Below are 15,139 nucleotides of genomic sequence, written 5' to 3' on the forward strand. Positions count from 1 at the left end.
CTTACATGTGGAACCTAAAAAACAAAACAAATGATCAAACATAACAAAACAGAAACAGAGTTATAGATACAGAGAACAAACAGGTGATTGCCAGAGGGAGGAGACTGGAGGGAGGAGAGAAATAGTTGAGGGAGATTAAGAGGTACAAACTTCCAGTTGCAAAATAAGTGAGTGACAGGTATGAAATGTACAGTGTGGGGAATACAGTCAATAACTATGTAATATCTTTGTGTTGTAGTATCATAACTAGACTTATCACGGTGATCATTTTGAAGTGTATAGAGATATCAAATCACCGTGTTGTGCAATGGGAACTAACGTAGTGTTGTAGGTCAATTATACTTCAGAAACAAACAAACTCATAGAAAAAAAGATCAGCTTTGTGGGTACTGGGGGGTGGAGGTTGGGGGGAGGGGGAATTGGATGAAGACATTCAAAAGGTACAAATTTCCAGTTATAAGATAAATAAGTACTAGGGAATGTAATGTACAACATGATAAATATAACATACTATATGTTATATATGAAAGTTAAGAGAATAAATCCTAAAAGTTGTCATCACTAGGAAAAATTTAAAAAGTTATAAAGACCCAAGTCTATATCCTGACCCACAAGACCCTGCAGTGAGAGTCTCTGGCTACTTTTCCATCTCATCCTCCATCACTCATCCCCTTTCCTGCCATATGCCAGATCCCTAGTCATATTTCATCTGTTCCCATGTGCTGTGCTCCTTGCCTTTGCAGGATCTTGATACATGCTCTTTCATCTCTATTTTTTAACAGCTTTATTGAAATATAATTCACATACCATACAATTCATTCATTTAAAATGTACTATTGGATGGATTTTAATATATTCACAGAGTGTGCGTCCATCACCACCATCAATTCTAAAGTATTTTCGTTACCCCAAGAAGAAATCCTGTACCACTAAGCCATCATCCCCAATCCTCCCCCATCAGCCCTAGGCAAACACTAACCTACTTTTTGTCTCCATAAATTTGTCTATTCTGAACATTTCCTATACATGGAATCATACAATGTGTGGTCCTTTGTGATGGGCTTCTTTCACTTAGCATAATGTTTTCAAGGATCATCTATGCTGTAACTTGGATCAGTACTTCATTCCTTCATATTGACAAATAATATTCCACCCTAAATGTGGCTATACCACATTTCATTTATCCATTCATCAGCTGACAGATGTTTGGGTTGTTTCCACTTTTTGGCTGTTATGAATAATGCTGATATGAACATTCTAGTACAAGTTTAGTGCAGACAAATGTTATCATTTCTCTTGGATATGTATCTAGGAGTGGAATTGTCAGACCATGTGATAACTCTTATGTTTAACCCCTTGTAGAACTGCCAGACTGTTTTTCCAAAGTGGCTGTACCATTCACATTTCCACCAACAATGTATGAAAGTTCCCAGCTTTCTAATTGGAACTTATTATTCCAATCCTATCTTGTTATTCCAATCTAATCTCACTAACTCTTCTTATTCCAATTTTATAATCATTTTGATTGTAGCCATCCTAGCAGGTGTGAAGTCGTATTTCATTGTGCTTTTTTCTCAGCTTTTGTTCTAGACAATTTCTACTCACTTTTCAAGCTGCAGCTTAAAAATCACTTCCACAGGGACTCTTACCCTGACCACCCCACCCCCAGACTAGCCTGGGGCTCCTCTCAGAAAAGCTATCTTTTCCCTCTAAACTTGAAGTTCAACATGAGCAGGGACCAGCCCATCTATCTTTGTTCCCTACGTTATCCCCAGAATCTAGACATTGCGTGAACTACAGAGCTTCTTGTTAAAAATATAGGTTGAGTGTTTCTTTTTCTGGCTGAGTAATATTCCATTGTATAAATGTGCCACATCTTCTTTATCCATTCATCTGTCGATGGACATTTAGGTTGCGTCCATGTCCTGGCTATTGTAAATAGTGCTGCAGTGAACATTGTGGTACATGACTCTTTTTGAATTATGGATTTCTCAGGGTATATGCCCAGTAGTGGGATTGCTGGGTCGTATGGTAGTTCTATTTTTAGTTTTTCAAGGAACCTCCATACCGTTCTCCATAGTGGCTGTATCAATTTACATTCCCACCAACAGTGCAAGAGGGTTCCCTCTGTCATACAGAGTGAAGTAAGTCAGAAAGAGAAAAACTTTCTCTGTATGCTAACACATATATATGGAATCTAAAAAAAAAAAAAATGGTTCTGATGAACCTAGGGGCAGGACAGGAATAAAAACACAGATGTAGAGAATGGACTTGAGGACACAAGGAGGGGGAAGGGTAAGCTGGGACGAAGTGAGAGAATAACACTGACATATATACACTACCAAATGTAAAACAGATGGCTAGTGGGAAACAGCCGCATAGCACAGGGAGATCAGCGCGGTGCTTTGCGACCACCTAGAGGAGTGGGATAGGGAGGGTGGGAGGGAGATGCAAGAGGGAGGGGATATGGGGATATACGTATGCATGTAGCTGATTCACTTTGTTATACAGCAGAAACTAACACAACACTGTAAAGCAATTATACTCCAATAAAGATGTTAAAAAAATATATGTTGAGTGGGTGACGTATACAAGATAGTGAGAAAAAAAGGGTTCATTTTTTGAAAATCACCTCTATCAGAATAATTGGCATGATTACCTTTTCAGTCTATTTCATTTTTCAGCATTCCCACAGACTCAGCTATTGAGAAATATCTTAGTATCTCTGGCAAGGGAAGGAAAGGGTCTCTACAGCATAACCATGATGAATGCTTCTATTTTCCCGAATTTTACTGAAGCTGTACACTTTTCTGGTTGACAAGAAACAAGAGGATCTTCAGTATAAATAAGCAAAATCAAGCTGACTATGTAAACAGTTTTCTCAAGTCAAGCAATAAATGAAAAAGAATAGGTTTCTGAGAAATAAGGAACTTAGGGGGACTGGAGTTTTCTGCTTTGGTTGTCAGCTAGGCTACACCCCTAGAGATTTCAGTTCAGTAGGTCTGGGACAGACCCTGGAATATACATTTTTTTTTTTTTTTTAGAAAGCCATGTGGAGAGGGCTGTCTTTTTTTTTTTTTTTTTTTTTTTTTTTTAATTTATGGCTGTGTTGGGTCTTCGTTTCTGTGCGAGGGCTTTCTCTAGCTGTGGCAAGCGGGGGCCACTCTTCATCGCGGTGCGCGGGCCTCTCACTATCGCGGCCTCTCTTGTTGTGGAGCACAGGCTCCAGACGCGCAGGCTCAGTAATTGTGGCTCACGGGCCTAGTTGCTCCGCGGCACGTGGGATCCTCCCAGACCAGGGCTCGAACCCGTGTCCCCTGAATTAGCAGGCAGACTCTCAGCCACTGCGCCACCAGGGAAGCCCCTGGAATGTACATTTTTAACAAGACCCATAGTTATGATGCTAATTGTCCATGGGCTCCACTTTTTAAAAAACTCATCCTAGTTTTAATATTCTCATTATTTAATAGAAACAGATTAACGTAGAAGTTAAAAAGTTCCTGGCCCTATTTACTAGCTTTGTGGTTTAGCACAAGTTACTTAATCTTTTCTAAGCCTGTTTCTTCATGTGTAAAGGGGGAAGGGGCAATAAAATGCCTACATCCTAGGGCTGCTGTGAGCATTAAATGAAACAATACATATAAAGCACAATATCTAGCACATAAATGCTCCAGTATGTTAGTTGCTATTAGTATTACTATTTTATCATTTTGTCATTATCCGAATTGTAAGAGAATGTACACAAAAAATATATTTTAAAGGAATCAAGTTTTGCTAAGTAAGAGAAATACTTCTTAAGCAGAAGTTGGGAATTTATCGTGTTCGTCAATGGTTTTATCATCATTGTTAGTTTTGTAGGTAATTTTCCAGGTGTTCCTTTACTGATATCACTAAGTGTCATTCATGTCTGTTTCCAAGTGCCTCCCTAAACCTCAAGGAATAATTTAGTCATTTCTGAAGAGGCAGAATTTTGGCTCCTATATTGAATTACAGATCACCACCCAGTTCACAACATGAGCTATGTACTAGATGTAACACATCTTCCTTAGGTGTCATTTACTGAGCAGAATGTACTGCCCTCCAAAATCTTATTTTTCTCTATTAAGTAATATATTGGGCCTGGATGCTGTCCTGATAGAACTTATTCTCTAAGGTAGAAGTTCTCAAAGTTCAATCAAACTAGGGTGTATCAGTCATCTTACAGAATCAAGAATGTTTGTTCACTTATCCAAGTCCTGTTTACTGAGTGTCTAACAAGTGTCAGGCATTCAGGATTTACAGAGAAGAAGAAAGTCAAGATCCCAAATCAAGTGGAGACAGAAAAAAAAAAAAACTAAGTAATTAAATACATTACCGAGGAAGTGTGGTTGGTGATGGACGCTATGAATGACAGGGAGATGTGGTAGAAATGTCTAAGGGAAAAGAACTATTTTAGATTAATAATCAGGAAAAGGCTTTCCCAGGAGATGACATTTTGAGCTGTCACCTGAATGCCACGAAGGAACCAGCCATGGGCAATGCCAGGAGACAGAGTGATTGAGGAGAAGGGAACAGTCAGTGAAAAGACCCTAAGCCAGGACCTGGTGGGTCACATTTAGGAGTTAGGGTGTGAGTCCAAGTATAATGAGAAACCACTGGAGAATTTTAGGGGAAGGATGTCATAGTCTAACCCATCGTCATTTCAGGATCACTTTCCCCTTCCCTCCTCCCCTGTCTGTAAAGCGACTAGCTACTGTGAAACCTAATGGAATGATGTTTAACTGCAGTATCTGCTTCCACGAGTCCAGCTACAATCTCTGTAATTTCTCTAATGAACTTGTCACAGAGGCATGCCATGAACGTCCCAAATCACATCTCACTTATGGCATCGAGTTTTCTCTCCATAGCATTTTAACGATTCTCCTCTCTGGTGTCTCTGGTACTTTAGGTTACACCAGGTGACGTTTGAGGTGCCCACCTGTGAGGGGAAGGAGCGGCAGAAGGTGGCCCTGATCGGCGACTCCTCATCTTCGGCAGAGTTCTTTGTCACCGTGGCTGTCTTTGCCTTCCTCTACTCCTTGGCCGCCACTGTCGTTTACATTTTCTTCCAGAACAAGTATCGAGAAAACAACCGGGGTCCACTCATCGTAAGTGGTTTGCTTTATGAAATAACTTTTTCTGTCCCTTCTAATTTCTTTTTTCCAGTGCTTAAAGGCTTTGGAGTTACCTGAGCCCTCAGGGCAGGTGTTTGAAAGGCAATCACGTTCTTTTTCATCCAAATCTCTTAGATCTAAAACGAAAACATGATGCCTGTCATTCTTTTGTGCCCATGCCTGTCATTCTTTTGTGCCCCTGTGCTGGAGAAGTATTGTAAGAGTTGCTAGAAACTCCTCTGCAATAAATGCTTGGAAATCTCATGAGATCAAGGAAAGAGTAGTGAGGCTTGCTGCAGATTTATTTATAATTCCAGTATTATGGAGTTAGTCGACCATTGTTTCTCACTGGTTGTTTAGACAGTGTGACTTGTACTTATTGAAATGTGTTATTCCTTTGGTATATGATAGACTGGTCATAGAATGGTTTAGTTTGAAGATGGAGTTCTCTGTCTCTGAATCTCTCTTTCTCTCTCTCTCTCTCTCTCTCTCTCTCTCTCTCCCCCTCGATCTTATCTCTTTCCACCACCAACCCTCCCCCACTTTCTTTTTCCTTATACAATGGTTCAAGGACTCACCTGGGTGAAACCAGTCTAGCTCAGCATGTCCAAATAGGGACACACAGACACCTAGGCGGACACAACAACTCTCAGAGGGATACATAAGCGTGGATAACTTTAAGGAAATACATTTAAAATTTTTCAGCTTTCTCATGTACATTTGCCTAAAACTTATCTTACTGAGAATGCCCTGCTTCTGAAAATGTGTTACTGCTTCTTTCTTAATCACCTATTCCCCTTTTATAAAATAAAAGCATCCTTCTCTTCCATCCCCATACACGGGATACTGCTAGGTTGCGAAGCCTTGGAGTCATTAAAAAAAAGGACCATTTGAAATATCGGTGTTGCTACTGACAAAAGTGAGGTATTCAAATGGCTGGGTAGTGTATCCTTTTGCATCTAAGGAGGTTTCCAATTTTTTCCTTTCAATAAAACAGAAATTCCTAATCTACGTCAGCTGATAGATCATTAAAAAGTAATTTTTGATGACAGATCACTCTGTGGTCTGGGACATATTACTCAGAAGGAATTCAGAGAAATTAATGGCATCACTATAACAAAACCCCATCCATTCTCATCTACTCATTTCTGTGAGCAAACCTTCTCAACACATCTGTACAACGAGAAATGGAAATAGTATTTATGCTGAATCAAGTCCCATGTTAGAAGTAAGTAATATTTGTCCCTCGAAAGTACATCAGCTAATTGAAGAAAAAACAGTCCCATACATTTCTAATAAAAATTTTACTTTTAAAATTTAATAGTTATTAACATGTATAATATATTTATGTTGTTTTGGACAATTGTGCATTAATAACATTTTTAATGATTACCCAACTCAAAAGAAAAATTTTTGATACTTAAAGCATTAGGGTCATGGGTAATCAGAGAGTAATTTTAATTTATATACATATTTTTGTTGCAAAGAAATGTAACAGGGTGATCGATAAAATGCTTTCCAGTATAAAAAAATGTTATATGAGGCTATGATTCGGTGGGGGAAGTATAATGGAAATACAAGTTCAAGGAGAACAAAAAGAACATGTAAAGTTTCTGACTGTTAATGAGGAATTTGTTTAATAATTTTTAAATGGGTAATAGAGAGTATCAAATAACAATTCCATTGAATTCATCTAAAAATTGATACAATGGGATATATTTTTAAATATCAATACTTATGCCCAACATTACACTCTTGCAACTGTTTAGACTTTTAATAAAAACAAAATTATATGTCAACTTTATACGAATAGGCACACAGTTTTTACAAATTCTTTTAGGGAGTATGTGAGTGAAATAAATTTTACAGATCTCTAGTCTAATCTATATATTATAGAGACTAGAAACTTAAAATCAACATGTTTTGAAGGGTAACTGGGAGAAACCCCTATTTGTAAAACGTCATGATTAAGTTTGAAGGGACTGGGGAAAGATCTGTTTTATAGCACTTCAGTATGTTATTGTGGAAAAAGAAAAGTCAATCAGCAGAACTTGAACCTTTGGACAGATGTCTTTTTTTAAATTTTCCCTCCCAAATTGGAGCTACTGGTCTTAATGGTTTTAAAATATCTTTAACAGTGTCACCTACCTTGGGGTTAACCCTCGCATGATGTGCAGATAGATACATCAGAGAGGTTGACATACGTGTGTGTGTGTGTGTGTGTGTGTGTATACTATAAAACTGACATGTGTACATCCTTCCTGGATACATGTAGACACTCTCATAGAATTCTAAAGTCTGAGGAAATACTCTGACTTCCAGAGAGAAGAAACTGACTCAGTTAGTTTGCCCATAAAGTGGGAAAAGCTCTATTTTGTTATATAGAACTACATTCTCCTCATAAGAAGTAATCTGGTAAGGCCATGCTATTTCATCTCTGTGTAAATAGTCTTTCCCATCAAGCAGGATATAATGAAATCCTGAATTGTGTACTACATTGGGTAGGTTTTGTTTTATTACATCGTGGAAGAAGGGGAGGAGCGGGGAGTTAATTCTAGTAATAAAAAGGGAAAGGCTCCTAGGTGAGACTTCAGTGATATTAAAAAACTGATGTGCTCATTACTTAGCAGATAAAAGTTAATTTAAAAGCGAGCCCGAATCCTAAGAGTCACAGAGACAGAAGGAATGTAGAGGATCAGTATGATGCCATTGCAGCTGCAAATGACAAGCCTTTCCAGTTCTAATCCCACCACAATGGGGCCGTGACTGGGGAAGGAGGGGTGGGCTATGGTACCCACCCTTAACTGTGAGTTAGTAGGTTAAGGCCAATCCACAGTGTGAGCAAGATCTCAAGAAGGTGGTTCATACCTAAGAAAACCTTCAAATACTAAACTAACAGTAATTGTACTTTTTTTTTTTTTTAATATATTTATTTATTTATTTATTTATTTTTGGCTGTGTTGGGTCTTCGTTTCTGTGCGAGGGCTTTCTCTAGTTGCGGCGAGCGGGGGCCACTCTTCATCACGGCGTGCGGGCTTCTCACTGTTGCGGCCTCTCTTGTTGCGGAGCACGGGCTCCAGACACGCAGGCTCAGTAGCTGTGGTTCACGGGCCCAGCTGCTCTGCGGCATGTGGGATCTTCCCAGACCAGGGCTCGAACCCGCGTCCCCTGCACCGGCAGGCAGACTCTCAACCACTGCGCCACCAGGGAAGCCCCTAATTGTACTTTTTTAAAGCCAAGCCTATTTATTCAGAAAGATGGCTACTGATCATTACTTGTTCTCTCTGTTCCTGTCACTAACTATTCTTTTGTTATTGTTGCTTTGTTTTTTACAAAACCCACATTTTTCCCTTTATTCTGTAGTTCAGGATTCTCTATAATCCTCTAGGACATGACAGGATACATCATGCACAGATCAGATCAATGTGGAGGAAAGTGATGAGGATGGCAATGGTGTTGATAATAGTAACAACAGTAATACCGGCTGGTATTGATAGAGTTTCTTACTCTGTGTGGAGTTGATTTATTACGCACAACAACCGTAGCTTGTATTGTTATACACTTTTATAGATGAGGAAAGGGAGGCTCGAAGTTACCCAATTAACTCTCCCAGGTCACATCACTAATAGTCAGAGGGTAGAGTTTGAACCCAGGTCTCTCCAAATCCAGGGCCCAAATTCATAACTACCATGCAAGAGGGTCCAAAATCCTGATAGGCAACGTGCTACAAATTTGGAGGGGCATAGGTGGGTAGGACAAATTGGTTTATACACCTGGACAGCTCCTGTTATTTTCTTGCTCAGGATATAGAGAAACCAAACCCTAGAACCCCTAGACTTTTCTGCTTATTTGACTGTCATAGAGGGTTTTTTTTAAATTTGCCTTCAGAATCCATTTGGCGTTATAGAATGGCTGCCGTGAATCTATGATGCTAGGATAACTTGAGGGTTCTGCTGTTTATCTCTGTTGCACATGAAGGATGTCAGTGATAGAACACAGGCTTTAAAACATGCCCAAGATCAATGGCTATTATAAATCAGAGATTACCAGGACTGATTACTATATATCTGTAAGCCGTCGTGAGCAATTTCAGGCAGACTGGAGCCAATGGCTATTATCAATGGCTATTTTTTAAGGTATCTTTCTCTACTGAATATGCTTGACAAGATTGCCCACCTTTAAGTGAAAATGAGAATCTGCATGTCTTTAGAAGTAACGTAATTGTTAATGATGCTGAATGACACAATAGTGAGAAAATCAGGCCAAAAGAATCAGCCAGCTACTGTACGTCACTGCAGTGAGTGCCTTCTTGTACAGATGAATAAATATCTTTCTCAGAAAGCAGAAGTGGCCACCTGAATGGTGCATGATTGTGGAATTGAAATGTCACCTCTGGTTATATCATTCTGTCATGTTCCTTAGAGTACAGTTTTAAAGCCAAATCTCCTGCCTAGATTTCTGAGACAGGATGTTCTGAACCATTTTCAGATCTCATGTCAAATGGTGACGATGTGAGGCTTTAGGGTTTTTTTTTTAAATATTAATGTAAAGTAGTTTAAAAAACTAATCAACACCATCCCACATTTTGGTGAATCCTTCTCACGAGAGATTTGGCTTAAAGTAACTACTCTAAATGTCAAGTAGAATCAATATTCACTTCAAGATTTTGTGGGAAAGGAAGTGGCTGCGTTGTTGAAGCTCTCCTTTTCCCATAAAGGAGACCAGGTTGACCAGAGGCAGTTTATGGGGCTAGAAGTGTTTACCCATTGCGGTCACACGGTGGTACCATGGCTCACGTTTGTTTTATGCCTGATGCATTCCTAATATTTTCATATTTCCCATCCAGCCTCAAAACAATCCTGAGAGAGACGTGGAGCGATTACAATCAGCCTCATTCTACAGATTCACTGTGACTCCTCTTTATCAAGCACCAGGCATGGGAAAATGAATCCCTGGGAGATTAGGGACCTTGTCTGTGGTCAAAGAAGTTAACGGCAGAACAAGGACTCAGACTCTTAGGCCAGTGATCTTGAGGGTAGTGGCTAAACTATGGGGTCCTGGATTTTAATCCCCCTGTATGACCTGTTATTTAACAGTTGGAAGCCTACAACTTTATCTGTAGAATGAAGCTAATAATAATACACATGTCACAAGGCTGCTGTAAGAAAAGGAAGAGTTAATGCCTACAGAGCGCTTTGCACAGGGAGAGGCACACCAGCAAGTGATGGATTAATGGTATCTAATTGTAGCCCTGTTGTTACCCTTCATGTTAATTTTTCTCCTGCCCATTACTAGGTAGTACCTTAGCCCCCTAAAGAGGAATTACAGGCGCCTTCCTTTAATTGCCTGAAGCCCTCACAATCCTACTCTCCTCCAGTCCCCTTACCCTAGGCACTTTCTTCCCTCGCCCCCGACCCACTGCCAAGTCCCACACGATCAAGCTTGACTCAGGACTACTTCTAAGATCACAATTGCTAGGTTGAGCCTTTCAGTTAACCTTTCTGTTTCTGGAAGCCTGCTCTATGAGATGATTGGAAGGTGGATTTTTAACCCGCTAACAAAATAGGGCTCCCCATTGTCAAGTAGGGGCTGAGGCCATCACTGAGAGGAGAATAGGAGGCAGGCACAGAGCTGGTTGCTCAGAGAATCCAACGCGTGTTCCTACTCTCAACTGCATCTTTCTTGGCTGTCATTAGAGATGGAAATCAGAATTGCAGTCTCTGAGCTATTCAGCAATTGCTGAGAAGCCCCTCTCTCGCCTCTCCTCTTCTCTCTCCTCCCCTTCCTCACCCTTTTTCCCTCTTTTCTTCTCTTTCTTCCCTCTCTCTTCTCTCTTCTCTCATCGTGTTAGTTATACTTCGTGTCTAAGTGTATTTCACTTAAATTGTATCTTCAACAGGCCAAGCAATGTGTGTATATGGGTGAACTAAAAGCATCCAGCTTGATGAGGAAAATTATTTAATAATTATGACTCTCCTACAAATGACCTGCTAGAGGTTATGTAGTTGGGCTTTGGTGACCTACCAGGAGGAGGAAGTGAACCTCCACCCGGAAGCCAAGGCACTCCCTCCCCAGGTGGGCTGGGCTAATAGTAAAGACAACTTCACAGCATGTGGTGGAGGATGAGAGGATAAACGGAGGAGATTATTTTGAAATTCTGCCTCAAGTATAATGTATTTGGTGCAAAAAAAGAATAACATCATTTGAAGCCTCCCAAATGTGTATCTTCTTAGGGGTAGGCATACCTGTCAGAATCTGACATTCTGGCTTGTGTGGGGTGTGTGTGTGTGTGTGTGTGTGTGTGTGTGTGTGTGTGTGTGTGTGTGTAGTTTCCACTTCCTCACTCTTTAAACCAAGAAGTGTTGGCAGTACAAAAGGGCATGGACCTAAAAAGAAACGAAATTGAGTTTGTTTTTTTTTGTTTGTTTGTTTGGTTGGTTGGTTTTTAAATTTTTATTTATTTATTTATTTATTTTTGGCTGTGTTGGGTCTTTGTTTCTGTGCGAGGGCTTTCTCTAGTTGTGGCAAGCGGGGGCCACTCTTCATCGCGGTGCGCGGGCCTCTCACTATCGTGGCCTCTCTTGTTGCAGAGCACAAGCTCCAGACGCACAGGCTCAGTAGTTGTGGCTCACGGGCCCAGTTGCCCCGCGGCATGTGGGATCTTCCCAGGCCAGGGCTCGAACCCGTGTCCCCTGCATTAGCAGGCAGATTCTCGACCACTGCGCCACCAGGGAAGCCCCGAAATTGAGTTTTTTGTAGTGAGGTGGATGGACCTAGAGTCTGTCATACAGAGTGAAGTAAGTCAGAAAGAGAAAAACAAATACCGTATGCTAACATATATATATGGAATCTAAAAAAATAATAATAATGGTTCTGAAGAACCTAGGGTCAGGACAGGAATAAAGAGGCAGACGTAGAGAATGGATTCGAGGACACGGGGAGGGGGAAGGGTAAGCTGGGAGGAAGTGAGAGAGTGGCATGGACATATATACACTACCAAATGTAAAACAGATAGCTAGTGGGAAGCAGCCGCATAGCACAGGGAGATCAGCTCGGTGCTTTGTGACCACCTAGAGGTGTGGGATAGGGAGCGTGGGAGGGAGGGAGATGCAAGAGGGAAGATATATGGGGATATATGTGTATGTATAACTGATTCACTTTGTTATAAAGCAGAAACTAACACACCATTGTAAAGCAGTTATACTCCAATGAAGATGTTAAAAAAAAAAAAAGGGCATGGACCTAACCTTACGCAAACTGTTAATCTAAACTACTATATATTTTGCATCAACAAATACATCGTTCCAGAATCGGCACCACAGATGAAGGCAAATAAATTAATCCACTTTAAATGTTCCCAGCACAACGTCTACACGTTTGATCAGATTTTACATCCTCAGCTCTTTTCCAGCTTTCTTATGATTAGCAGATTCTTAATTAAAGTTTAGATCAGGGTTAATTCCCACCGTATTTGGTACCACATTTCTCCAATTAACTAGTTAAATAAAGAGACGAGCTGTAGTCCGATAGCCTTAATCAAAGCAGTGAACTGCTTACGGAATTAGTGTGATTCTTCAGGGGCCCAGAGCTCTTCCTGTCCTGCGTTGGAGCCGGTGCCTTCAGAGGACTAGCAGAGAGTGTGTGTCCAAACTCCATCCATTTTTGTTAGATATCCTCTCATTCCAGGGAACTCATCATTCAGTTAGACAAACCAGAACCTAGTGGAAATTTGGCAAAGCCCCAAATGTGTTTCCTTTTTGATTACAAGACAAAGCTCTTCCTTGGATTCAAGAGTAATGATCAAGGCTGTCTAAGTCCTGTTGGGTCCCGGGCCCTGTGCTAGGCACCAAGGACACACCGCAGAGTAAGACCTAGCTGCTGGCCTCAAGTTCCCTGCTTTATTCCTATTACCCTTGAAGGCCAAATCTGTCATGGGAAGATAGTAGGGTACCAGTGGTTAAGAATTCAGGCTCTGTACCCATACTGCTTGTGTCCAAATCTCAGCACCACTGTCTGTCACCTGTGTGACTTTGGACGGGTTATAGAACCTCTCTGTACTTGTGTTTCTTCACCTGTGAGATAGAGATAACAATGGTTCCCAGCCTGTAAAGTCGTCGATCAGATTAAATGAGTTATTGCACAGAAAGCAATTAGAACAGGAGCAAGTGCTCATGAATGCACGCCATTATCTTCCATCACGTAGCCCGGTGTCCATACTGTGCTGTCCATGCAGCTAGAGTTTATTACATTTCAGTGGACTGATCGGCTAAAAAACAAAGTGGATAAATATGAACTCCACTGACTCTCATCTTGAGAAATGCTTTGGAAGGCTTCTTGTTGCACTGTTGACATCAAACACTCTTATATATTGTTTTTGTTGTTTTTTAGAGCTTCCAAATTCAGTATAAGCTGCTGTCATTTGAGACAGATGCAGTCAGCCCTAAGATGGGGTCACTCTGTCCCCATCACTCAGGTCCCCTCCCTTCAGCTCTCCCACCCCCATCCTGGCACTCAGATCTCATATTTTAGGGAAAGAGGGGAAAGAACACAGTTCCATTAAATAAGCCAGGCTCCAGAGAACAGGAGCTTGAATCCCTTGTCAGTTGGCAAGTCTGAAAATAGCAGAGTGTGAAGAGCAAAGTGGTGTAACAGGTAGAAACTTGGAAAATTTGATTGTTTGGGGGCATCCAACTGAGAAACTAGATTCAGGCTTATACCCTCCTCCTATCATTTTTTGAAAGTGGTGAAATATCGCCCACCTCACCCCGCCCCCATGATGGCAAAAATATCCTTACTCTTTGCTGAGTTTATTTCTTTGATTCCAGAACAAGCAGACACTCACACATGCAGCTTGGATTCACTGGGGCTTTCAGCAGTTCAATAATGTCTTGCGCTAATACCCACGGTTCATTAAACTTTCAAATAATTGGCACAAAGTCCAGAGCTTGGGTTTTTTGCAGCCCTCTTAGCTCTTTCTCCCAGCTGGACATCTTCATTTCCATTGCTTATTAGCAGGACTCTAATCAAAGCCACAGAGCCATGCAAGGGAGAGCTTCAAACCTTGCCCAGGGAACAGAAGAGAATGTGACTCAAGGTAAAACTGGCTTGGATCCCTTATGAGGGACATGGTTAATTGAAAATACCTGAGAGCTTGGGCAAGCTGTGATCTCCCCTTCACTCAAACACCCACTTATCTGAGACCTGCAACTTGGAATCTGTCTCTAAGTTATTCTGAAATGTCTAAGAAAGATCTAATTGATTCATATACTGCCTCAAGAACACCTAAGCCTGAATTGCAGTGACTTTTATTTATAGCTTTGTGGGTCCACTACCCAATTGACTAGCCACCCCTGTAGGCAGAAAAGTATGTAGATATTGATAACCTAGAAATTACAAGACCAAAAAAAAAAGGAAATTATTACAATGGAAAAAGAACTTAGAAAAATTGCAGTTGAGGCTAAGGAAAAGAAGGCTAAAATGCCACTCTTTGAGCTGCCATTTACTCTTGAGCACTTTCCACAGGCCAGAAATTAAATTAGACAGTAGTTAACTCATTTAATTCTCCAAACATCTTTAAGGCGGGTATTATTGTGCCCATTTTACAGATACTGGATCAGATTTACAGAGGTTAAGCAACTTGTACTGTGATGCACAGAGAGTGAGACTTCAGAGACACACTCTTCATCATGGTACTCTGCTGCCACCCCACTTTTACCTGGAAGTATGAAAATGAAATCCAAGAATGTCTATCAGCCTATTCAGCATCCCCTATGTGCAAGACTTATGGGGCCTGCAGTGGCATGAAATATACAAACCCTCACTGTGCTGCAACTGACAGTCAAGTCAATAAGACAGGACAAAGACACATCATGATAAAAGCACAAGAGAAGTGTGTTTTACTAGTGCTGGTGATAGAGACATCATGTAGGAATCAATGGGAAACAGCAAGTGCCATTTATTGGCTTGAGTGGTCAGAGAAGGTTTATGGAGTCTGTGAGACTTGACAA

At 40.8% G+C, this 15,139-nt stretch overlaps 1 protein-coding gene across 1 annotated transcript in view; it reads left to right on the forward strand.

Annotated features, from left to right (window-relative positions):
• The window catches only part of SYNPR (synaptoporin), a 297,196-nt gene that overhangs the window by 249,652 nt on the left and 32,405 nt on the right, over positions 1-15,139 (forward strand). The window contains exon 4 of the mRNA XM_036870695.1: positions 4,928-5,126. Within this exon, the coding sequence (XP_036726590.1) occupies positions 4,928-5,126 (199 nt within the window). The remainder of the gene's footprint in view (positions 1-4,927; positions 5,127-15,139) is intronic.

Source organism: Balaenoptera musculus, chromosome 11, assembly GCF_009873245.2.
Source record: "Balaenoptera musculus isolate JJ_BM4_2016_0621 chromosome 11, mBalMus1.pri.v3, whole genome shotgun sequence".
NCBI classification, from domain to species: domain Eukaryota; kingdom Metazoa; phylum Chordata; class Mammalia; order Artiodactyla; family Balaenopteridae; genus Balaenoptera; species Balaenoptera musculus.